The sequence below is a fragment of the Pseudogymnoascus destructans genome (assembly GCF_001641265.1).
Source record: "Pseudogymnoascus destructans isolate 20631-21 unplaced genomic scaffold scaffold_30, whole genome shotgun sequence".
Lineage (NCBI taxonomy): Eukaryota > Fungi > Ascomycota > Leotiomycetes > Thelebolales > Thelebolaceae > Pseudogymnoascus > Pseudogymnoascus destructans.
Genome location: NW_020167549.1, coordinates 30212 through 56130, shown reverse-complemented (window position 1 = coordinate 56130; position 25919 = coordinate 30212). Strand labels below are relative to the sequence as shown.

Sequence of the window (25919 nt, the reverse complement as noted above, 5' to 3'; positions counted from 1 at the left end):
GCACAACAGGACTGCTTTTCCCATAATCACATTGACCGTTCGGCCAGGGTCTTTTATATAATTTGGATTTGATTCCATTTCAATTCTCTCGCCTTAGCATCTCACCACCCTAGCATCACCCAAATCCCCGCGCAATGCTTCTCATATATCATATTCCATTCCCCCCACCCTCTCTCCCCCCTTCACCCCTCCCCCCCACTCCCCCACTCCCCCTTTCCACCCACCTCCACATCCGCACCCCCACCAAACCTATCAAAAACCCAAAGCTCAGCCCAAGCATTGGAGCTACATCTATATAGTATAGTCAGCTACTTTCCCCCTCCCATCCATCTTCTCCCAGTTCATCCATCCATCCATATGCCGTGCCGTTCTGTTCAGTCCCAGCCACCCCCTTCACGAGCTCATAGCAGTCTCTTCTTAAACCGCTCTGCCATAAATCTTATCGATGTACAGTCACACAACCCATCCCACACACAAACTTCGTACATGAGGAAAAGGAAAAACCCCCCCCATCTGAATGCAGCGCAGCACAACGCAACGCAGCGTGATAAATTTTTCACAAGCACATCAAGTAGTCCGCGAACCATGACCCGGAAACACAAGGGATTTTCTAGTCCAGCGCCTTCCTCAGATCGGTCCAGCGCCGCTGCAGGGTTTCGTGTTGTGCGTTAAGCTGTCGGTATGATTAGTATTCGAATCCCGAACACAGAGAGGGTAAAACGGCATATAAAGAAAGGAACCGGGGTATAAAGGTAAAGGGGAAGCGTAAACTGACCTCAGCAAACGCCATCTTCGTCTCCACCAACGTCCCCTCCATCCCCCCCATCTCCTCCTCCAACCTCGTATTCTCCTCATGCACCTCCAAGTTCCTCTTCATCAACCTCTCCATCTCCGTCTTAAGCCTCTCCTCCACCTCCGCCGGCTGCCTCTCCACCACCCCCCTCAGCTCCTCCACCTGTCCCTTCAGGCTCTCATTCTGGTCCAGCAACTCTTCATTCTCGACCTTCGTGCGGACGAGGTCCGTAGCGAGGGCCGCGTGCTCTTGGTCGTGGTTCTGGACTCGTTCTTCAAGGCGGCGGACGGAGAGGGAGAGGGAGGCGTTGGTGGAGCGGAGGAGTTCGAGGTCTGCTTCGCGCTCTTTTTCGGTGCGGGTTTTCTCTTCCCATTCGCTGGTGTAGGTTTTCAGCATCTCGGGGGTGATCTTGATGGCGCACGCGTCGAGGACGAGGGTATCGGCGTGGTAGACTTCTTTGTCGATGCTGGCGCCTGAGCTGCCGAAGAAGCCCGATTCGAGGATCGAGCCGGGGGATGGTGAGGCGTCGATGTAGACGTCGAAGAGGCGATCTTTCAGGAAATTAGTAAGGGCCACCATGTCATTCATCCCCAAAAGAGTAGCAGCGTTCTTCTGCATGAGTACAATCCCAAACTTAAGGATCGCAGCGAGCCCCTCGCTAAGAATGAGGTCGTAGATGCGCAGGACGAGCTGGAGGGGGAAGCGGTACGCGAAGAGGGTGAGGAACCATTGCGTGGCGTAGAGGTGCGGGGTGACGCCTTTGCGGTGGAGGTGGCAGTAGAGCGCAGGTTCGAGGTCTTCGAGGAGGCGCTCGAATTGGTAGAGGTGCATGTGCAGGCCGGGCATGTCTTGGATGAAGAGGTCGCGGAGACGGTATTGGTTCATTAAGCGCACGAGGAGGCAGAAGGCTTCTCCTTCGGGGAGGTTGAAGAGGAGAGGCATGGCGAGGAAATTCATGCCTTGGGCGTACCCAACGCCTTCGTCGAAGAGGGCATATGCCTTGCACACGCCGAATAGTCCGTCCTGGAGGCCCGCGCTGACTGCAAACTTTGAGAAGCTCGTCCTGGCGCCTAGGTCGCGCTTGATAGCCTTCTCCAGCTTCAGCAATGACGCCGCATCGTCCTTTGCTTTCTTTTTCCTCTCCGCCAAAGCAGCAGCTTGTGCCTTTGCAATATTCTCCGGGTTCCTCTCGGTTGGCGATGGTGACTTCAAGCCGCTTCCCGACAGATCAGAATGCACTGAAGACGCCGATGACGCGGTATCTTTGTCTTTTCCACCGTTCGAGAAGGTATTGCTGGCTCCCGCACTGGAAATGCTCGCCCTGTCCTTATCCTGGTCCGTTCCACGCGAGAGCAGGTCTCTATACACCGACTCCAGTTCCTCATTCTTGCTCTGGGCCAAGACTTGCCAGACAACTCCACGGATCGCAGAAGGAATACCGAGAGCAATCGCTTGATTCAGCTCTTCGGGGCTTGTCCTCGCTACTGCCGCTGGGCCCTCGTAGACCACTGACTGCCACAAATCCCAGTCAACTTCTTCGGTGGCAGGTGGTCCAGATGTAACGCCCGCCGCAGTTCCTGGTGCTAATGAGGGATTGAAAGCCGCCGCATTCGGTGTTGCTGGGAGAGCTTTGTCTTCTGAGCCCGTTGGGCTAGTAATTCCTTGGCCGAGACTTGCACGCCCAGTCATAGTATCAATCGGTGTCCCTTCCTCGCCTTCCTCGCCCAACGAAGTAATGCCTGCCTCTTCTCTCATCCGCAGGAGCTTGAATCTATCCCGTAGGCTGTTCCTCGATGAATTCCTGATGTCATTTGGCGACTCGTTCCCCTCGTCGAGTTTATTGAGCATGAGGTCTGGGTTGCTATTATTCGTAGCTATCGAAGATGTCGTGTTTCGGCGGCCTCCAGAGCCGTTCCCAGGTGATGGTACTCGTGGTACAGTTGGTGGTGGAGGTGCGGAACCCCTCGACAACCATGAAAATGGTCCTGTGAGCTTTCGTGGCGGGAGAACAACAGTTTGTGCCTTGTCCTTTGCTGGAGGTGGCGGGGGAGGTGGTCCCCACGGCACTGATGGCAACGACCCTTGGAAGCCCTCGAGGACAGCCTTGGCGGAAGATCGTGGGGGTAATTCGGGCTTTGTGGTATCTGCTGTATGTCAAATATGATTAGCAACAGCTCCAATTAACAGCTGATGGGGGTTAGAGTCCGAAGGCCATACCTTTGACGGTCGTTGCCGCCGCTGCAGGGATCCCTTCTCCGTTTAAGCTCACGTTGTCTAGGCTTAAGGTTGAGAGGCGTTCCGTGACGGCTGGGGGAGATCTTGGTTGGCTGCTTGTAGGTGATACGTCGTCTTCTGGATGCGCTTCTAGAGGTACCACTGGGGCCTCGGAGTCTCCATTGTGATGAGCCGCGTGGGAATTCGTTAAAGATCGTGTTGAAGCTGTGGGAGACACAGCCTGGTTGTGGCCAATGGGTGTGGTGTCGGCGTCCTCGAAAGTGTCCTGATAGTATCACAATTAGCCAACTGTCCAGATCAGCAATTCTTTGTCTTTTGTGTCTTACAGTTTCGTGGCCCGAGTCGTCAGATTCAGGCTGTGTATCCTTGACCACCAGCTCAGGGCGAGTATCGCCGTCTCCTTTTGGTGGTGACATTGTAGATGTCGGGTGGTATATGGCTTGTTTCTGTGCTTCTGGCCCGACCTTGTCGTTATCCTGGAGAGTTCAGGTGCTATTCGAGGCCATCAATGGTGAACTGCAGAATGCCCCTCTCTGACGTCTTCTGTCGGTTGCTGGCTGCAGATTATCAGGTAAGGTTGGAGGTGCGTATGTAGGGAGACGGAGAAACGGCGGCTTCTGGGTGCCTGGGTCGCTGTTTCCCAGTGTCGATCTCGAGTGGGTTTTCTGATTCCTGGTTCCCCCCTCAGAGCCGATATTTTTTTATATAATGTGGCCCGATTTGCCGCCGTTTGCCCTGTGCTGTGGCTCGGTTTGCCTTTTTGTATCTATTATGGTCGCCGAAATATTTGGAGCTGTGGTCTGGTACAGGAGCGGATTGATGGAGGCCTCGCGATCTTGGCAATCTTAATTCTGGATCTGCAGAACAAGGGGACGGATTGGGGAGTTTCTCCAGTTTTGCAGGGCTATTGAAATTGAATCAATTCGATTAATACGGTGAATAAGGCCACGATTATTATTCATGCGGTGTGAGTGTTATATGTAGGGTTATGAGAATAAAGAGAGCGAGTATACTCGTACTGTATACCGTACGTACAAACAGAACAGACGACTGTACTGAGTAACCGTCTCTCATGGACCCCTCTTCCAGCCCCCATCCATGAAGAAATTCCATTGATATCTCTCTATATAGTATAATACTGTTGTGCCTCGATAATGCCTCTGTACGCTGAACATCGCTGAACATTGCTGAATATCGTTTGTACACAATCTCCAATGAGGCGTGCAGGGCTCTGAGACTCGGCGACAATTAAGCCACTAAAGTAATACCCGGGAGGCCACGGTGGTATTTCAGCGGTGCGCGTTATTTCTGGCTAATCAACTTGTAACGGGAAACACTGACGCGGGCGCCACTTGGTGGTCCACAGATGGATGTTAGCTGGCCTGCGAGATAGGATGGGACGGCCTCGTCAGACTCACCAGGCTCATAGGGGATTATATTATTACTCAGCGAGGAGGGGATGGTACTGCTACAGACATGAATAATTTGTAAGAAGGCTATAAAGAAATACAGTTGTAACTTGTATGGTACGTGAAATATGATAATTATTACGACTAACCACCTGTTGGTGTATTCCGTGTCACGTGATGTCTATTGTGCTGATTGTGACGCTGAAACCACGCCTGAGGTCAGGGTCTATGGTATCTGAGATAACAAACAAGGTGATATCTATCCTTTAGAGAGTCTTATTGGGTTGAACTATATTCTCTCGATATATTATGGTTTACGAATATTTAATTTAATTTGAATATGATAGCTAGGGTTTTTTTGTTGCATTTAATCTTTTGTTTCCGTTATTTCATTTTCCATAAGTTACATAACGTTCAAGTTTAACTTAACTAACGTAACTTACGGAGTAACCTATAACTTTATGATAAAATAATAAAACAGCCCATTTTTTATATACATCCCCAGAACCCCGAATCTAAGATAACCCGTCTCGATACCATGGAATCATCAAGAAGCACATGCTACATTGTCCAACTCCCAATGCTACACCTAGCCCATTAAACTCGTGAAGGACAGCATGACGTGGTCACCCGAAGGGTCCTTGATTAGGCCTACGGATGCATGACCCGTCAAACAGAAAGCGGCATTGGGTAGCAAAGGAAAAAATCACCTTTTCGAGCTGTAACGTAGAATACCAAATACAGTCACTGCAATATTGATTTAATTTATTTTGCCATCTACTATTTTTCTGGACCAAAAAGTGACATTGCAGATCAGCCGACTCCAGAAGTAAAAGAACAAAATAACTGAAAATACTAAACGTTAAAGTTGTTGTACGATAAGCGCCCTGCCGCCGCCGTCTCCAAAAAAAAACTAGCGGCTCCCGGTGGGTGGGTGAGCTTGGAATACCTCGCCTCGCCTTCTATCCGCCGTGCCTCGCATCTTCACATCGAATTTCTACAACCCATCTCTCTCACTACAGCTCTGGACTTCTTTGTCTTGATTTACCTTTCCTAACTACAACCTCATCCATCGAAGATCCTCGATCAAGTTACGAGAGGAGTTCTCCACCTCTCTTTCGCAACCTGGCAAGGATACCAGCTTCGACTTACGATAAACCAACACTGCCGTTTGCTGAAGCCACAGCACGATCAACACCAAACCAGCCCGATCTGAGCACCTGCAGGGTGCTGTAGATTCACCTTAGTTTGATCAGGTAATACATTCCCTTCCTATACTAATTTCTAGATACCCGACGCCACCGTCGAATACCACCCGACTCGACAACTCGAACGTTACACCCTTGCCACTTCACTTCTCCGTTGGAGCTGTCCGACCTGGACGCTCCTCGAATATCAGCAAAGCTGTCTCCAGCTTGGACCAATGTGGAGGCAGTGTAGGGGGACAACAATATCCCAAATTGCGGTGTTACCGCAGCAGTCAACACCATGGTCAAGATACTGAAGACCATACAACCAAAGCACAAGGAGACGCTGGTACGTTCTATATGCTATTGAAATTCAACCCAGGATGAGCTGACATTTCCTTAGTCGCCGTATATCCAATCGTTTGTGCAGAACGCATCGACAGCACCATGGCACACCCTCCCACAAGCTCTTGCCGACTTCCCAACCCGATGGCCTTTCCCCAGAGGTGATCTCTACCACTGGATCCCTCTCCTCAATAGATTCGACAGCGATCTCGAAACCTTCTGCGCAACTTACGCACTAAACAATGGCCCTCAGGTTAAAGATTTTGGATGCGAGCTCCTGCAAAAGGGCGGCGCGACAGATGAGCAGGTTTCCGAAGCTGGGTTTGGCCCGGAAGGCGATAGAGAGGTCATAGAGCGAATTCTGCATTTCTCTAGGATATTACTCGAGAATTGCGGCAATAGAAGCATATATTCGAGCAGCACGCACTTGAGCGATCTTCTCAACAGCACTTCTCTGTCATTACTTGCGGCGACACTTCAGATCGGTACACAGCTGGCCCAGCGCTACCAGGCGACGTTCCGAAGGATCGCAAGTTCCCACCGACAGACAAATGCGACACTCCTTGCGAATCATTACAATATAGACCTAGATAAGGTGCAGCAGCTCTCTCAGCCATTCTCAAGAACCGTTACCTCAACGGAGACCTCTGCGCCCACGGTTCCGAACACACCTGTCACGCCGAACGCGAAGGGCAAAGATAAAGCATATTTCAGCATTCCTGTAGCAGGCAGCAAGACCACTACGAGCACCAGCTACGCGAATGATCTGGTTTCCCTCGTCAGGAGCGGAACGCTTCCTGATCTAAGTCCTAAGGGCAGGAAGGCTGCATCAACATCGTCACAAACTTCCGCGGAGGTAGACTGGAATGAATGGGGTGATGTGCGCATTACATATTACGAGTCTCAGTCACGCGGGGAAGAGGCACCACCATCGGCAACTCATAATGCATCGGCTGCACCAGTTACACCTACTCCGGTACGACGCACATCGATGCTCGGCAACCAACATGGGAATCGAGCCCCCAGGGCTCCAGCTCCCGAAGAAGCTCCGGCAACTCCAAGTCGGTCTTCTACGTTGCCAGCCGCAGCGCCGGCAGAGGAGAAAGCGACCTCGAGCCTTAAAGTGATTGACATTCCGGCGTCCAAAGTCTCCGAACATTCTGTCCAGGAGCTGCTTCAAGAATACCTCCCAAGTGTACCGGATGCATCAAAATACACGCTTCTCACCAAATTAAGAGTTGCAAAGGCCCTATCCCATTCCTTGGATACCCGGAGGCAGATGCTTGCCGTCCGTCTTTTAGCCGTTACCAACCTGGCGTATATCTACCCTGAGCCTAGCTTTTTGGAGAAGGTCTTAAAGCAGGATAGCGACGAGCCACGTCGCCAGCAGCTCATCTATCAACTGGCGGAGCTGATCCACCCACCTGCCCAAGGAGACTTGGGAATCCCGAGGTCTCTCCAGACAATCGCTGTCAATGCCATTGAAGGCCTTGCCCAGCATCAACACAAGTACCAGGATGTGTGCACGGCATTAAATACGAATGTGAACCATGGAGTTCTCCTCTATATTGTCAGGAAGGCCGTCGCTGAAATGGCGACTGATGAGCCAGGCGACAAGCACACCGAAAATGACGAGTGGCACAGTGCGTTATTTGCACTTCTCTCACATGTAGCCACGCTTCCTCGGGCTGGAAACGAGTTGGTAACCGCCGGCCTCGTCCCCATTCTGGTCGAGGTCCTGACGCTGCGCACCGCAGTTGCTGAGGGCAGCTACCCCCGAGTTCTCAACTTCCTAGATGCTATCGTATTTAATGTCAAGGACGCCTTCCAAGTCCTGGCGAATGCCGACGGTCTGGACGCTATTTCAAATCTGATTGTCCATGAAGTCCAGTCTTCTACGGAAGTGGCGAGCAAATCCGAGGGTATGCCTGCGGATTACCGATCGCCTTCAATCGATTACGAGATCCCATACTACCAGCAGCAGTCTATCAAATGGCTGTTTAAGTTCATTCACCACATGATGAACCAGGCTGGTGGTTATGGCGGCAATTTTGACCGCCTTCTTAGGAATTTGATTGACTCTCCACAACTACTTGGAAGCCTTCGACAGATTATTAGCCAAGCGAAAATCTTCGGAAGCTCAGTGTGGACAAATGCAGTCAGTATCCTGAATGATTTTATCAACAACGAGCCGACTAGCTTTGCAATTATCGCCGAGGCTGGTCTCAGCAAGGCCGTCTTGGAGGCTGTTCTGGGACACGAGATAACTGTTCCAGCACCCAAGGACGGTGCGCCTCAACCTGAGTCGACCAATGAAGAAGGCTCCCCGGCGCAAACTGATGACGACAGCATCTTTTCAGTTGTCGTTGACGAAACCCCCCATCCTCCAACCAAGGAGATGCTTGAGGCTCCTCGGCCCGGCCCTCTGGCCCGCGGCATCATGCCTTCATCTGAAGCTATTATTATCGTTCCAGAGGCCTTTGGTGCCATCTGCCTGAACAATGCTGGCATGAAGATGTTCTTGGAGTCCAACGCCCTTCAAAGCTTCTTTGAGATATTTGAAAGCCCTGCTCACGTCAAGGTGCTCGATAATGATACCAACAATCTTGCTACCTCCCTTGGCTCAACCTTTGATGAACTGGTTCGCCATCATCCAGCTCTCAAAACCGCGATCTTAAATGCCGTCCTGGATATGGTTGCTAGAGTGAGCCACCTGTGCAAGACTAGGACCGAGAGAGAGAAGCTTGGCGCGAAATTGTTGGTCACCAACGCAAATGGGGACGTAGTTGTCGCTGATCGCAGCCTCTTGAGTGAGGGTTCTGACGAAGACAAAGGAAAGGGAAAATCCGTTGACACAGATGCGGATGTAGAGATGACTGGCGTTTCTACTGAGGCAGCTGAGCCATCGAAGGTTTCCAAGCCTGTGATACCGGCCGAGGATGATCGCGAGAACAGTGTGACTCCATACATTGCAGCCGTCGCCAATTTCCTCACCCAACTGTTCAACAATGCGGGGGTACGCAACTTGTTCATGGAGAATGGTGGGGTCGAGTCTATTTTGGATTTGGCCGAGCTGCCAGTCCTGCCAAACTCACCTTCCGATGAGCGTTCGCATAGAAATATGCACACAGTCATTGCCCTTCTCGCGGAACAGAAGGCACACATCCTTGTACCTTCCTTGATGAAGAGAGCGCAAGCTGCCGTAGATACGTTGACGCCTTTCACACAGCACAAAGGTCGAGAGGCATACTTTGCCAAGTTCATCGAAGGCTGCAAGCAATCTGATGATCGCACTGAAAATATCCTACTGGCGAGAGGGACATCGTTGGTTGAGGCTATGGTGACAGCCCAGAATCTGTGCATGGCGCTGCGTCAGTGCATTTCTTCTCCTATTTTCAGCCGCAACCAGGCCTCGAGCTTCAGCTCTATGAATCTCGCGGACTACTACGTTAGATTGGTTAAGAGCCTTGGCGCTATCCTTGCCGCTAGTATCAAGGAGGATTTCAAGTTGATGAGGCTTGCTCCGAGGCATTGGAGACGTGCTGGCCGTCAGTCAGTCCAGATGTTCATGAATGATGCGCCTGAGCCGCTCATCCCGACGATTGATTCTACCGAGGAGGCGCTGCATTCCTTGCTGCCGGAAGCACAGGGAACTGCCCCAATGGCCACCTTGGTGACCGATTCTTCTGGTGCTGAGAACCCTATTCATAAAGTAAATCAAACTAAGACACTCACCACCGAAGAGAAGCATAGCCCCGAGTTCAAGAACTTCCAAAATCTACACTATCTCCTCGGCAAGATGCCGATATCTATGTCTATCTTCTTTCAGGTTATTGGGAAGGGCCTTGTTCCGAAGCGAACCCCTGACTCGTTCCAACGCCAAAGCAACATTTCGATTGCAAACGCAATTGTCGAGACAGTTCTGTCTGAGCTGACATCGGTGGGCGACGAGAGTTCAAGCGAAACATACACGTTCTGGGTCCTGATGTTGCGGACGGTGAAGGACATCCTCGTTAATAATGCGAGGACGGCTGAGAAGCCACAGGAATGCATCACTATCGTCGTTCAAGCGTTCATGAAGGCAGGTGGATTTAACACGATTAACCACATGCTTGAGCTGTTCGATGCGGAAGTGAGGAACAATGCGGATAAGGCCGTCAATTTCAACGATGTCGACCTTCTTCTGAGAAATGACCTGGCAACTTTGGGCATCAAGCATATCCTCGAACTTTACGGTCCGCTCGTAACGGGAAAGAATGTTGGCGAATCTTTCCAGAGCACGACTCTGCACTCTCGATCCGACAGAGATCGAAACAGCCCGAACTACTTCTCGGCTGGACAATTCGTACTTGAAATGCGCATGGCGATCTTGCCGGCCGTTCAGAAGCTCTGGGAGTCAGACATTGTCGAGAAGGGCTCAAAGATCATCCCTAACAAACTCATCGACATCATTCGCAATGTTATGGAAACCGATTTGGAGGAGGGCGCATTTAGAAACGGTGACAAGGCGATCGTGCCGTCCAAACAAGGGAAGAAGAAATGGAGAGTCAACAGAGAGAATCTCGTCAAGCTCCAAGCCGCCGAATATGACGAAGAGTTGGCGGTAGAGGCCTTGTTCCGCTGCAACAACAGCTATTCCTCAGCACTGGAATACTGCAAGGCGCAACTCAGCGAGAGATCTGGTGGCCGTAATAGATTCAGAAAAGACGATATCGATCCAAACGTTGGTCCCGATGATGCTCCTGGCCACGAGACAAGACCGTCTACAGGCTCTATAACACCAGACCAGGGTGCCGCACAGGGGGGTAACGGAACCAACGAAGCGCCCAATGATGGAGCGTCGGCGCAGTCGCCGGAAGAATTTTCGCCGCACGCATCAGTACCTCCTAACCTGCAGCAGATGCTGTTGGAGAATATGAATAGAACCCTCGAGAATGCGGAGGCGGGCAACCTATTTGCTGCCATCTCCGGAGGCGGCGAGCAAACCAATCTGCCTGAGCGAGTTCCCAACCAGCAGCCATCGTCGTCTTCGTCAGACAAGACCTTGGAGAACCAGCCTGAGATCCCTACGGTTGAGCGCCTGAACGCCGAGCGATTGAAGATCCGATCGAATCTTATCGAGCGCTGTCTTGAGGTTATCAATGCACATGGCGAGTTCACCTTTGAGATTGCCGACCTCATCACCACGGTCATCGACAAGTCGCCCGAGCAAGCAGAGATGCGCGCAACTATGGGCGGTACTTTGGTGGTGGCCCTGACCTCGTTCCTCAGTGACGATGTTCGCGAGGTGGGGAAGAAGATCGCTTCGTATGCCCACCTGCTTGCTCTTATGCTCCAGGACCCCCAGTTCTACAAGGCTTCGTTGGAGGAGTTGAAATCCAATCTTGGGAACCTGCTCGAGTTCGTCAAGCTGTCGCCTGACCACAAGTCTGAGGAATCTTCGCCTTGGGTGGCCCATATTTTGCTCATTGTTGAGGTCCTCCTCAGTGACGATGCGGAGCCGAGAGAGACTGAGTGGAAGATCCCGACGAGTGAGACTGCGTCCCTTGAGAAGCCTGTGCTTAAGGCACCCGAATTGGTCGTATCTACTGAGGATAGAGCTACCCTGTTCGAAGCAATCCTGGACATGCTTCCCCGCATCGGAAAGGATGAGTCGCTTGCCTTGGCCGTTATGCGCATCTTGGTTATCTTGACCCGCGCTAGACATATTGCTGTTGCCATGGGCGAGAAGAAGAACATTCAGCGCTTGTTCGTCATGGCCAAGCAACTTGCCGGTGCTGCGACGCCACGCATTCAAAGTCCGTTGATGCTCATTCTCCGCCACATTGTCGAGGATGACGAGACTATCAAGCAGATTATGCGATCGCAGATCAAGGTCTTCCTTGACCCCAGCTCGAGCAGAAGCTCGCGCCACCCAGATATTACGCTGTATCTCCGCAGCATGTCGAACTTGGTTGTGAGGCAGCCGGAGCTGTTCGTAGAGGTCAGCAATGAGATGGTTAAGCTGGTGAATTGGACTACGACTACGGCGGACCAGCCAGGTAGACAACAGATTGAGCTTCAAGACAAATATAAGCGTACCCGTAGAGGAAAGCCAGAGGATGCGGTCTTACCTACATTGAAGCCTACGGAGGAATTGTCGATGGAGGATGTCAAGCCATCCACAGAGACTGCTGAGGGAGAGGCTGCTGAGGGATCAAAGGCTGTTGAGCACAAGGTGCCCATCGTTGAGAATCCCGATGGAGTGATATATTTCTTGCTATGCGAGCTCTTGAACTATAGAGACGTGGAAGACAAGGAGCCTGCAGCTCCTGCGCCTGCGGAAGACAAAGAAAAGACAACAGCGACCACTTCTGAGACCACGACACCAAGCACCTTAGGTGCTGAATCGTCATCAACATCGGCTTCTGATGCACCTCAGATAAGACCACCAAACCCTCCAAAGCCCGAGACGAAGAAGGCGAAGCCAGAGTTCAAGGCAGAGGAGCACCCAATTTACATTTACCGCTGCTTCTTGCTTCAATGTCTTACCGAGCTATTGGCCTCCTATAACCGCACTAAGGTTGAGTTCATCAACTTCAAGAGAAATGCTCCGACCCACGCGGCGACGCCTTCGAAGCCACGCTCAAATGTAGTCAACTACCTGCTCTTCGATCTGATTCCATCAGGTAGCCTGGACCATGGCGAGACATTGACGATGCGCAAGAAGGTTTACACGTCATCATGGGCGGATTCGACAATTACCGCGCTTCTGAGCAAGACCGGCGAGCAGATCCTGGATAGGGAGCGTGACAACACCGACTCTGATGACGAACCTGATTTGCTCTTCGTCCGCAAATTCGTCCTTGAGAATATCATCAAGGCATACAGGGAAGCTAGTACCTCTACCGAGCCTCTGGACATCAAGTACTCCCGCATGTTGTCGCTGGCTGATCTTATGAGCCACATCATGGCTGGGAAGGACAATATCGGCGGCGGATCGGATCCAAATGTTACTATCCGCTCGCAACAGCAGCTCAAGCGTATTATGTTCGAGAAGGGGTACATTGGTGCCCTGACCGCATCTATTGCTGATATCGACCTTAATTTCCCGGGCGCCAAGCGTGCTGTTAAGCATATTCTTCGCCCGTTGAAGGCGCTTACTCAGACGGCTATTGAACTGAGCGAGGTTGGCAAGGTGGCTTTGACGCCTGGACAGCATGATGAGGATGAAATCGCGTCAGCGTCGTCTGTTTCTGATGTTGATGACGACCGCGAGGAGACTCCTGATTTGTTTAGGAATTCTACGCTGGGCATGTTTGAGCCTGATCGTGACCATGAATCGTCGTCTGAGGGTGAAGATGGTAAGTTTTGAACTCTTGGTTTGGGGATTACTAGTGCTAATTTTTCTAGATGACGAGGAGATGTATGATGAGGATGGATATGAAGAGGAGATGGAAGGATATGAAGATGGTCCCATCGAAGATGATGAAGATAACATCAGCGATGAGGACGAGGAGCTTGAGGGCATGGGTGAGATAGAAGGCCTTGATGGCGACCATGGCATGGACGTCGAGGTCATTATGGATGACGATGAAGATGACGACGAGAGCGGGTCTTCTGACGAGGATGATGAAGATGAAGACGATGATATGGACGAGGATGACGAAGATGATCGCGTCCAAATCATCGATAACGAAGGAAACCCTCATCCGCTCGCCGAATTAGACGATGAAGAAGACTGGGAGAGCGAAGACGAAGACGAGGAGGAAGACTACGAGGGCATGGCTGCTGAAGAAGAAGAAGAGGCAATGCATGCTGGTGGCCATGGTCCCTTGGGCCGTCTCGTCCATGCTTTCGGTGGGGATCCTCATCACCATGGCGAAATCGATAACCTGCTGCAACGCATTGAAGATGAGCGCGGTGGAGACCCAGATATGGATATTGAGTATCTGGACGATGACCATGAGGAAGAAGGTATGGTATTCTGGTCGCGTAAAGCTAATATCGATACGATGCTAATTAGTTTTAGATGAAGTTGATGAAGAAGAAGAGGATATGGATGACGATGAAGACATGTACGAGGAGTACCAACGTACGTATACCGCTGGTGTTGTGAGATTATGTTAACTTTGTCAGTAGCAGAGCCAGGAATGCCATTTACCTTTGAGTGGAACGACGAGCAAGAACCTCCGATGATCATCTCGCACAGAGGCCCTCGGGCGCACGCGGCACCGCAACCATCACCCTACTTTTTTGGTGCTCAGCGCGACCCGCTAGGTGGTATGTTTGACCCTACTTCAATTTCAGAATATCGGGATTTGCAACATAGCTTGGACAGCCTCCAAGCTACGCTGCAGCAAATCATTTCCCACGGACATTTATCCCACTTATTGCCCCCAGGAGCTCCGTATGACAGAACTAATCCACAAGCAGTACGTGACTACTACCGCGGTTCCTATCGTTCGCACCGACCCGGTCCAACTCCCCGCGACAACAACGACGGAACGAACCCACTCCTCCAGCGCGGCGATCGTGCCCGCGGCGATGCCGGTCTTGTGGGATCGACACCATTCATCGGACGCGAGACTCTGTTCAATATTGTGGGACGTGGACCTTTCGGAGCTGAGGCAGGCGGCCCTGCTGCCATACTTAACGATCTCTTCACTCAACTACCATTCCCTGGTGGCGCTATTCCAACCGCCGGCCGAAACGGCGGAGCCCTCCATTTCCATGTCACTGGCGGACCTGGTGGAGCCGATGCCCGAGAGTTCCAGGCCATGTTTGGTGGGATGAGACCGGGGATGGCTCGCGGCCATGAGAGAGGCCCTGGACCGGCCGAACCTGGCGCTGCTACCACTTTCACTACGCAATTGACGGCGACGAGATGGAGCGAAGAGGCTAGATTACTGTTTGGCCCTAGGCATCCGGATATGGCTTTGAGAGTCCTTATGGGCCTCATGGCTGTTGTCGTCCCGGCTGCTCTTGAGGTGGAGAAGAAGGCAATCCAAGAGAAGAAGGAGGCCGAGGAGAAGAAGAGGAAAGAGGATGAGGAGAAGGCCGCGCAGGCGGCGAAGGAAGCTGAAGAGAAGGCTGCCAAGGAGAAGAAAGAAGCAGAGGAACGTGAGGCGAAAGAGAGGGCCAGAGCTGAGGAGGCTGCTGCTGCGGCGGCGGCTGCTCCCCCGGCCGAGGAGCAACCCCAAGAAGGTGAGAATGCTCAGCCAATGGAAGGTGTAGAGTCTGGCGAGGCTGCTGCAGCTGGGCAAGAGGGTGAAGGTGCACCTACTGAAGATAGGCCACGCGTGACGATTCCATTCCGCGACGGCACGCTTGATATTACGGACTTGGGCATTGACCTTGATTACCTTGATGCTCTTCCAGAGGAGCTCCGAGAGGAAGTCATTACTGGGGCTATTGCTCAGCGCCGATCGGATGCTGCTGCTACTGGCGCACCGCCATCGGAGATCGATCAAGAATTCCTCAACGCCCTGCCGGATGAAATTCGCGCTGAGATTATCCAGCAAGAGAGACAAGATCGCCGCCGCCGCGAGCGCGACGAGGCTCGTCGTCAAGCAGCTGCGAATGGAGCTCCGGTTCTAGTGCCGCAAGAGATGGATGCGGCGAGCATTCTGGCAACCTTACCTGCGGATTTGAGAGCCCAGGTACTTGCGGAGCAAGATGAGGATGTACTGGCTCAATTGCCTCCGGAGTATATCGCACAGGCACGCGCTTCCATGGGCGGTCACCCGCTCCGCGGTCTGACTCGCGTGGGCGTGCTTGATGGAGCGAGACCAGGGCATCCAAGTGGTGGCGAAATTGTCAAGCCTGTCCGTCGCAGCATTGTTCAGATGCTCGACAAACCTGGTGTTGCGACCTTACTTCGCCTCATGTTTATCTTCCAGCAGGACAGCCTGCGGAACACACTATACCAGGTTCTCCAGAATATCTCCGAGAATCGCCACAACAGAGGCGAAGTCATTAGCACTATTCTGCATATTCTGCAGGACGGTAGTGCCGATATGACGGCTGTTGAGAGAAGCTTTGCGCACCTATCTTTGAGGGCCAAGCAACCTAAAGATAAGGACCCGAAGACGCCTTTGTCTCTCAGCAGGAAGAACACTGGGACGGGACTGGCTGCACTGACAACTGTTCCGAACACGGATATCTCGCCACTGATGGTCGTCCAGCAATGTCTTGGAGCACTGATCTACCTCTGCAAGGTTAACCTGCATGTTCCGTCCTTTTTCTTGACGGAGCATGAGTCCGCAGTTAGTGGTCTCAAGCGGAACGCAAGCCGAAAGGGCAAGGGCAAGGATACCAAGGCGCTGAAGTTCCCATTGAATTCCCTCCTGGTATTGTTGGATCGCAAGTTGATCATGGAGAGCTCGCCTGTTATGGAGTCCCTCTCGGATCTACTGAGCCGCATCACGGCGCCACTCCAGACCTTTGAACGTAAACAGAAGGAGGCTGACGAGGCTGCCAAGAAGGCGGAGGAGAAGCCCGCTGAGGGTGAAGGTGAAGGTGAGGCGGGGCCTGCTGAGCAACAAGCAGAGAACATGGATACCGGTTGTCCGGCACCAGCTGTTACGGAAGATCCACCAGCAGAGGCAGGTGCTTCGACTGCCGATGCTTTAAAGGCTGAGGTTGATAAGGCTGATGACAAGACCAAGGAGGCTGAGAAGAAGAAAGTGCGACCATTCGTTCCCCCTGTGGTTCCGGATGGCAACCTCAAGCTCGTGATCAACATCTTCGTTGCTCGTGAGTGTAGCGCTAAGACCTTCCGCGAGACCCTTTCGACCATCAAGAACCTTTCGTGCCTTCCGGGTGCAAAGGCTGTGTTTGGCAAGGAGCTTATCGCCAAAGCACAAGAGCTTGGCGAAGTGATTCTTCTGGACCTCGAGGAGCTCTTCCCACAAATTCAGAAGGCTTCGAACAGCACTGAACTTCAGGGTGTGGCTCTTACCAAGTTCTCGCCTTCAGGATCAGACCAGAACAAGTTACTCCGTGTCCTCACTGCTTTGGATCATCTCTTTGATCCAAAGCATGCCAGGAAGGATGCCACGGCTGAAGCCGAAGCTGGAAGTGAGACTGCCGAGACTGAGAAGCAAGATCTCCTAGCCACGCTTTACGAGAACTCTACCTTTGGCCCGATGTGGGAGAAGCTTAGCGCTTGCCTCAGCGCCATCAGACAGCGCGATCACATGCTCAATGTGGCTACGATTCTGCTTCCACTGATCGAGTCCCTGATGGTGGTTTGCAAGAACACCACACTGAAGGACCAGCCTCTTCGCGGCAAGGATAACATGCTTACCAGCCCCGTTCCGGAGTCGCGCATGGAGAGCCTGTTCTTCACCTTCACGGAAGAGCACCGCAAGATTCTCAACGATCTTGTTCGCAACACGCCCAAGCTCATGAGCGGGACGTTCTCGCTCCTCGTCAAGAACCCCAAGGTACTTGAGTTTGACAACAAGCGCAATTACTTCAACAGGAGCATCCATAACCGCAACAACCCGGCTCGCCAGTCGTACCCGCCGCTTCAGCTTTCAGTCCGTCGTGACCAGGTTTTCCATGACTCTTTCAAGTCTCTGTACTTCAAGAGCGGGGATGAGATGAAGTTTGGCAAGCTGAGCATTCGATTCCACGGTGAAGAGGGAGTGGATGCTGGTGGTGTTACTCGAGAATGGTTCCAGGTGCTATCGAGACAAATGTTCGACCCTGGATACGCTCTGTTCATTCCAGTGTCTTCCGACAGGACTACCTTCCACCCCAACTTGACGAGTAGCATCAACCCCGAACATCTCATGTTCTTCAAGTTCATTGGTCGCGTCATTGGAAAGGCCCTTTACGAAGGCCGAGTCCTGGATTGCCATTTCAGTCGTGCAGTCTACAAGAGAATTCTGGGCAAGGCTGTGTCGGTCAAGGATATGGAGTCGCTCGATCCCGAGTACTACAAGTCCGTTGTCTGGATGCTGGAGAACGATATCACCGACATCATCAGCGAGTCCTTCTCCGTTGACAATGACAAGTTTGGCGTTGTCGAGACCGTGGATCTGATCGAGAACGGTCGCAACGTCCCCGTAACGGAGGAGAACAAGCACGAGTACGTTCGCTTGATGGTGGAGTTCAGGCTTACTGGATCAGTCCAGGAGCAGTTGGATAATTTCCTGAAGGGCTTCCACGAGATCATCCCCGCTGAGCTGGTCGCTATCTTCAACGAGCAAGAGCTCGAGTTGCTCATCTCTGGCCTCCCAGAGATCGATGTCGACGACTGGAAGGCAACCACCGAGTATCACAACTACACTGCTTCCTCGCCGCAGATCCAATGGTTCTGGCGCGCCATCCGCTCCTTTGACAAGGAAGAGCGAGCCAAGATGCTGCAGTTCGTTACCGGCACGTCTAAGGTTCCTCTCAACGGCTTCAAGGAGCTTGAGGGTATGAACGGCTTCAGCAGGTTCAACATCCATCGCGATTATGGAAACAAGGATCGTCTGCCAAGTTCGCATACTTGCTTTAACCGTAAGTTCCAATTCCTCACTGCTTCGTTTTTAGATATAGTTGCTAACAGATTATGCAGAGCTTGATCTCCCAGAGTACGAGAGCTACGAGATGCTCCGCCAACAGGTCCTCACAGCCATCACGACGGGAAGCGAGTACTTTGGTTTCGCATAGAAGGCAGCAACAACAAAAAGGCCAGATAGTCCGTTTTTTTCTCAACGTTTATTTTCGCTCGCCACAAAAACACCAGAGAAGGAAGATTTTTTTTTTTTTTTTATAATTTGGCATGAGACCTGGTTTCGTTTAACTCGACGCATTTACAGGCGCACAAGAAATGCACTAATTGTTTTTGCTGTTTCTGCGTTGGGAATGGGAAAGGGGGATCGGAGGCACGCGCGTGTTGTGATACGATAGAGTAGTGGAGGGGGCTGGGAAGGGGGAGCTTGGGGGTTGGGGGGGTTACTTAGGTACATTTATGAATCGCAGCTTATTTCTTCTCATTCCGATGGGATGGAGAGCTCGGCGGAGGTTTGGTTGGAGCAGGCGGGATTGGAACTGTATGGGTTGGTGATGGGGGATGGATGGTGAGAAGTGGAGATCTTACGGTTCGGAACCTGTTGCTTGATTTATATGGGGTTACGTGCGCGCGAGGCTGGGCTGAGGATGTCGGATTGTACAGTAGATAGATAGAGCTTTGGGTCGAAAAAGACTTGAGCGTACTTCTTGGTTTTGATGCTTGTGATGTGAAATGAAGCGAGTGAAATGGGAGTAATGGGAGTGACTATGGTTCGGTTCAATATACGAAGCCTGGATACAAATCCCCAAGTGTGCCAAAACGAAGCACTCTAGTTTACTGTAGTGATTATTTGGGCAGCGACAGTGTATTAATAAATATATCATATCCACGTTAGGTCTGTAATCGTTATTTTTGAAACCCCCGTCATCCCCATGAACAGCACCAGACGGAGACGTGACGACATTGCCCTTCAAGTGCGATTCGGTGCAGAAACTAGCGAGGGTAGGGCTTATCATGCACAATAAAACGCATAAATTATCAAAAATGGGGTTGTAACTCAGTGGTAGAGTGTTCGCTTTGCATTACCTAATCTTCGGATTAACATGATACTTATATGCGAAAAGCCCAGGGTTCGATCCCCTGCCACTCCAAAAATTATTTTTTGTCTTTTTTTGGCATTTTTATCTTTAGAGCTTGTGGATTTACTCATGTGCAAGGACGATGGGATTTTTTTTATCTTTGTTATTTGTAGTTTGTGTGCTAACAAAGTAAGGCAAGAGAGAGGTGAAAGGGAGAGGTGAAAGGGTGAGGGCATTATGCTTCCTTTGTTTGGGCGGTGAAATTAATTTTCAACTTCTGCGCCTGTCTAGTTGCTTCCTTTCAGCGCCAGAGTAAGCTGGTAGCTGTAATGATATTATATTATATTGTATTGGATATTAATATTCTCTCCCTTCTCACAGCCAAAGTTCCACAGATATCTCATGATAATAATACGTAATACACCACCCGGCACCCGCCCCCGCCAAAAGTGATCAAAATATCGCTCCAGCCAGCCAGCCAGCCCCTTACCTCGGCTTCGCTTTTTAAATGGCATATAAATGGTAAAAATACCCCTTCCCCGTAACACCATACCGCACCGGCCCCGCACGTCGAATTATGATCAATCCACTTCTGAATCCTCTCCACCAACCACCCCGACTGGAACCTGACTTCCTCGCCCCCATCCTCCGCCTTCGCTGGATACCTCGGTTTCCCCAACTTAAACGCCGTATCGACCTTACATGAGTTCCTCGAGTACACGAACTGGAAGCAAGCCGGGTCCTTCTCGCAGGCCTTGCGGCAGTGGTTGTACGACTTGGTGGGGTCGTGGTGGAAGAAGTCGAAGTCGCCGACGTGGTTGGGTGAGGATGGGGTCGGGGCGGAGCTGGTCGAAGGGGGATTGGTTGTCCCAGTCGATGAGGGAGGCGATCATGGTGTAGTAGAGTTCTTCCATTAGTAGGGGTTCCTGATGTCTGTCAGTCTGTTTGCATGTGCGAGAAAGGGGCATGGATGGACGTGCTTTGGTCGAGTTCCTCTGGTTCTCACAGTCCCACATATCCTAGACCTCCTCGCTTCCCACATGATGCATCGTTGCGACCGGCGTGCACCACAGCTCAGGTCCAAAGTTAAACTCCTTTGGATTCTTCCTGTTAATAACTGGCCGCACGTTCTGCACTTTTAGAACTTTCTTAAACAGCGTTCTGCCCAACTCTTGGTCGCCGCAACACGCTGTCGTGGCGTTCTTATCGAACTCTTTCGCCAACGACTTGCGGTCGACTCCGACAAGTAGCTGCATAGCCGGCTTGCTGAGGAGGTATCCGCTGCCACCGTGCGCGAATGGCGGCCTCCCAACATCGACCTGGCTGCCTAAGCAGAGCGGCTTGGTCGCATCGAGGGTGGCAAGCCACAGGGACAAGTTCGCCCAGCTGATATATGTATCCGCGTCGATATAAAGATACCAATCGCGATCCGGCGCCAGATTCCACGCCTTCTGCGCCGTGTACAGATTCTTATATTTGTCCAACCGCCACGCCGCCTCGCTATTCCACTCAGTGCGCAGCAAGTCCATGTTCTGGCCCAGCTGGCGCAGTTCCTTCTGGTTATTGTATAGGTCGAAGTCGGGTTGTCCTTCGTGGCATCCGCCGTCGCTGTGTCGAGAGAGTCGTGTATGGCGAAGTTGCCAATCTTCCCCGCCATATCGCTGAAGAAGAGGACGTTCTCGGGTGGCACGCAGGAGAGGTAGGTGAGTAGTAGCATCGGTAGTTTTGAGAAGGCCTCTGTCGCCCCTGTCTTCACCACAATCACCAGGCTCGTGTCTTGAGGGTAATTGACGTATCGTACGCCGGGTCTCCATCCCGCGGTCGTGGCCGCGAAGTTCGCTGTGGCGCCGCTCTTTCGCTGTTGCGCCAATATTTGCGGCAGAGGGATTCCTCCTTGGCAGTTTCGTAGTCGTGCTGGCGTGCGTACCTTCGCAATGAGGCCTAAGCATTTGAGCGTCACCAACAAAACCGCCAGCCGATGTCGCGTTAAAATCTGGATACTCCATAGCGCCTCATGGAGGGTGCGCCGTCCAGTTTCATTCTTCGTGTCCCGTTCTATACGGAGTAGCTACCACAGGGCCCATGAAGCCCCAAAGCGCTCCAAAGCGCTCCAAAGCAGTAAAATTGTTTATAACAAATGAGAAACAGCGACGGCAGCCAATTTTTTTTGAGGGGATAATGACGATAAGGGGAAACGTAAGCTTTGTAGCGCCGTATAGATAAATGTCAGCCCGAGGGAATCAGCCCTGGCACGTCGGCCCCAGATCCAGTCCCCAATGCGGAACCATGACAACCATACGGGGTAAAACTTGCTGCTCTGAGGCATGCGTCGCTCCAGGCGCAGGGCCCCCGTCCCTGTCTGTCACTCATAGCCACTGAAGGCTCCCGGCATATTTTTTGTACGAGCATAAAAAATATGCTGGGAGCCTTCATGCTCGTATTCATATACGAGCATGAAGAAACTTAAGGGGTAAGACGTGCATAGTGTTAAAACCTGGCTCCCAGTTGTCAACCTACTTGTCAACCACCGTCGAAGCATATAACCTTGTATATAGCTTTGCATATAACTTACAATATTAGAGTTTGTCCATTGACAGATCGGGGGATACAGAGTGACACAGGCGACGATCGGTAAACAGAGAGGCCATCAACCAATTGAGATGGCAGTCGATACAAAAACTCCGAAACCGCACCAGGGAGAAGCTGCAGTGGTCAGCTTACCGTATACGACCAGGAGTGGGGGTACGTACGTAGTGTGTGGAGTATTGGCCTTTTAATCCACAGAGCCTCATTGACGCGTTGCCTTATATGAAGCACGAGCGTGCGGACGTAAGGAAGTCTGCGCCACCAAACTTCACCGATATTTAGACTTTGGAGCTAGTAACACCAAAACAAAACTTGTGGGATATTAGGGTGTCGAGGACATGAAAAATGCAGTCGCGACCACCACGTACGCTTTCCTACCTGTGTAAGGAAGGAACGAACTTGAAGTGTAAATGTAGTCGACTCTGCTTGTCCTTTCAACACTCTATTTGAGCACGTGGAGCGTCAATGATAAAGTAGCAAATGTCAGGCACACGAAGAATTTCATTCAATTCTCGGTTTATCAATGTAGCTGTCCTCCTACCAGCCCAGTGCAAGTTGTCAATCTGATCCTTTAACGCCATTTGCCCCATTCCGTTGCTGGGTATTTGAAACCGTCCGAGAGTGCTCAAGTATTGATACTGTCCCCCATAATCATATTGTCGTTACCGTGAAGCATTCAATAAACTCCCTCGTCCCTCCATTGGATAAACTCGCTCCCTCATCGAATAACCTCACCCTCCTTATCGATACCCTCCAGCCCCTCTAAGATATCGCTGCCTCCGAGTAACCCCTCGCCTCCAGCAGTTGCTTTTTGGCCCGCACTCCACACCTCGTGAAACTTAACGCTCTCATCGCTTGCAGCAACGACAATGCAACCTTCTTGTGCCGTACGAGTCAGGCTGCTTCCACCTTCAATGGCATTGTGAGTATCATTTGGCCCGCCTGGATAAGGGATGGCATAAAGGGCTCTATGCTCGCCTTCCCACGGAATTGCAGCCACCTGCTTACATTCTGGCCATGAAAACACTGCAATTCGGTATGGATGCTCTGGCTGTGCGTATCCAAATGTGGCACATATTTCGCGGCGTGTCGTTGACCATATGAGCGAGGTCACCTGCGCGGCAACGCTGATAGTTGCCAAGCAAGCACCGGAGACGGCGTGGAAAAAATGGATACACTTGTCATTGCTTCCTCCACCGGTTGCGATGAGGCCATCTCTCCATGGGCAGAATGCAATAGCTTTAACGGCGGCGCCATGAATCCACCTATGCTTTTCAGCCCCCATCAGGACGCTCTGGATGCGATTGTTGCGGGGAATAGAGATGGTGCGCTGAACGCTATCAAGGCAAGTAACGACCTCGTCCGTTTGTTGATCGCCCTCCTGAGGTATTGAGAGCTTATAAGCTTCAAAAAGACAGCACAGGTTGTCATTACCTCCTGTAGCAAGCAATGATCCGTCGTGTGACCATGCCAGGCCGCATATTTGCTGAGTGTGAACTGAAATACGGGCAAGAAGGGTCATGACTCCCGTCCACCCATTGCGATCAACTTCCCAGGCATCTGGCCACTCGACAGCATAGTAGTAGACGTTTCCAACCTCGTCTCCAACAACAAGATCTTCCGTCTTAACTAGTTGGCCTGGTGTATGAGGGCTTCGAGAAGGTCTCAATGTTACCGTGGGTCGCCAAGTCAGACAGGCAATGGGACACGGTTGTTGAACCTCAAAGCGAGGCAATGCGCGGTCGTAAAGAGACATGAGGTTCAGGGTTCCATCCGATCTCCCATACGCAAGTATACATTTGCAACCTTGCGTGGATGAAAACGCAATAGACGTCAACCAAGTGCCGTTATTGCTTCCAGAATTGAGTAAATGGACGCCTTGCATTTCGGACCATGCGTAGAGCAGAGAACCAAGGCCAACCGCTAAGGTATGGGATGTATGGGAGTAAGCCAGGACGGAGCAGTAAAAATCATCGCGTAAGTTAGGCGCGTCAAGAACTGTGTTCAACGTCAGTGATAATCATGCGTAACGTGGTGGTTACTTATTTAAAAGGAGCTGTAGGCAATGTCCGGGCCTCAGTTGCTTTCTTGACTTCTATACAATGTCAGATAAAACCAGTGTATATTGGGTGACGGAGATCCTCACTGGTTTGGGAGCCACTGATAACCCATTCTGTACCTCTCCAGGTGGTCTTTGTGCCAATTTCACTATACCCTCTCCTCTGGGGATATGCCCTCGGTGGCGAGATAGAATGGTCAACAAAATCGTGTATTCTCTGCGCCCTATCAAGGTCCAGTGCTTTGGCTAAACGGCCTTCGTGCTTTTCCCTGTCTTCTTCCTCTTTTGATGTCGCACTCGAAAACGATGTCGTATAGAGGGGAGCATTTGTTCCAGAGCCCATCAACCCACCACGACCATCTGAAACCCCGACGCTGAGTGGTGCTAACCCACCAACGGCCCAAACAGAGCCAAGGCTGATCTTCAGATTGTAAGTATAGTCTCACTTGATTGAGGCTAGGTCATGCAATAACGTACTTGACGTTCGTCATTGGTGGCCGTAGAATCTCGTCGAAACATGAGAGTGCTAGGTTCTGAATGAATTAGTTGTGATTTCATAATGGGGCCAGGAGACTTGCCTCCAGGGCGAACAGGTGGAAGATTTCCTCTGTTCATTGCAGCAACAGGAGGATTTGGAGTTGTGAAATTCCGACGCGGGCTGAAAGCATCTAAGCTGGCACTGTCATCTCTAATAAGTTTTTCAGAAGGTGAAAGCTGCTGTGAGTCTTTATTGACTCGGAACTTCTGAACCGAAGAATCCTGAGAGTCAACTGAAGCCAAGAACCGGTCGGGGGATCTCAATGAGCCTGAGGGGCGTTTTCCATTCGGTCCGACAGAGAATGACAATGATGGCCGAGGATGTAGCTTTGATGTGCCATTCTTAGAGTTGAGTCTCGGCATAGTGCAAATGCCCAAAGGCCATCGTCGACTGCTTAGTCTCGTCAGGAATACTTCATGCTCGTCGTTTGCTTCCGATGCGTCCTCAAAACGGGCAACTGACTGTATTAGAGCATCGGCCATGGGAACATCAGGTGGATCAGCTACTGGCGGAAGCGGATCTTCAGTATCAACAACTTCAGGCTCGTCAGTGACTGCTGGGATCGAAGCTTCGACATCGAGGGCTGCAGCTTCTTCACCAGCGTATGGAGATGGAGGTTCCGCGTCAAAGACAGATAGTTGCTCGGCCGCCCATAAACCTGCTCCTTCTATAGAGTCATTGTCATCTATGCGAGTGGTGCAGGTATCATACCCGGAATCTTCGAACGTTGAGGAGGAATCAAGGAGAGAGGCTTCGTTGGGCTGGGAAACTTGCATTGCTGAACGACGAATTCAGATCCTAAGAAAGTAACGAAAGAAAAAGAAAGCCGCTGAGGATGAACTGAATGTAGTATGGAATATCACAATGAGCGAACGATTGACTGGGAAAAAGAATGATTGAAATTATCAGATATGGCTGCCAACGGGCCCTGGGGAGCCCAATGAAAGAGCACACCAGCTGGTGTGGTGGAAGGTCCTCGTGGACCAAATGACCCTTTGGAGGTCAATTGTTAAAGCCGTTACCGTTAGAGATAGTGATTGTTGTAGAGTATACTTGTAACCCGATATAGTACGAAAGGCTCGAGGTGGAAAGGAGTTGAGACGGGACGGACATGAGCAGGATAGCTCTATGGCCCACCGAGGGGTAACGTAAACAACGTCGCTTATCGCAATCGCAATCGCGACTGCCTGCTCTGTTA

The 25919-nt window shown here is 51.5% G+C and overlaps 4 protein-coding genes and 1 non-coding gene across 5 annotated transcripts; 2 read left to right on the top strand and 3 right to left on the bottom strand.

Annotated features, from left to right (window-relative positions):
- Positions 1-219: 219 nt before the first annotated feature.
- Positions 220-4553, bottom strand: GYP5 (GTPase-activating protein). The gene is made up of 4 exons (XM_024472413.1): positions 3355-4553; positions 3011-3293; positions 776-2940; positions 220-673 (listed from the first exon to the last, which is right to left on the bottom strand). Exons 1-4 carry the CDS (start codon positions 3442-3444, stop codon positions 611-613), a joined length of 2601 nt encoding a protein of 866 aa, XP_024320102.1. The 5' UTR covers positions 3445-4553; the 3' UTR covers positions 220-610.
- A 719-nt stretch (positions 4554-5272) lies between these two features.
- On the top strand, positions 5273-18866 carry VC83_08871 (uncharacterized protein). Its single transcript, XM_024472412.1, has 7 exons — positions 5273-5973; positions 6028-13312; positions 13362-13925; positions 13981-14043; positions 14091-14231; positions 14385-18464; positions 18523-18866. Exons 1-7 carry the CDS (start codon positions 5926-5928, stop codon positions 18615-18617), a joined length of 12276 nt encoding a protein of 4091 aa, XP_024320100.1. The 5' UTR covers positions 5273-5925; the 3' UTR covers positions 18618-18866.
- A 639-nt stretch (positions 18867-19505) lies between these two features.
- Positions 19506-19611, top strand: VC83_08870 (the record flags this gene model as incomplete). The annotated part of the gene is made up of 1 exon: positions 19506-19611. It is a non-coding gene; the product is annotated as a tRNA-Ala (tRNA).
- A 946-nt stretch (positions 19612-20557) lies between these two features.
- On the bottom strand, positions 20558-21544 carry VC83_08869 (uncharacterized protein; the record flags this gene model as incomplete). Its single annotated transcript, XM_024472411.1, has 1 exon — positions 20558-21544. The coding sequence occupies one exon, from the start codon at positions 21542-21544 to the stop codon at positions 20558-20560; it is 987 nt and encodes a 328-aa protein (XP_024320057.1).
- Positions 21545-22584: 1040 nt separating this feature from the next.
- On the bottom strand, positions 22585-25816 carry VC83_08867 (uncharacterized protein). The gene is made up of 5 exons (XM_024472410.1): positions 24762-25816; positions 24661-24716; positions 24271-24604; positions 24171-24219; positions 22585-24124 (listed from the first exon to the last, which is right to left on the bottom strand). Exons 1-5 carry the CDS (start codon positions 25495-25497, stop codon positions 22843-22845), a joined length of 2457 nt encoding a protein of 818 aa, XP_024320056.1. The 5' UTR covers positions 25498-25816; the 3' UTR covers positions 22585-22842.
- Between the last annotated feature and the right edge of the window lie 103 nt (positions 25817-25919).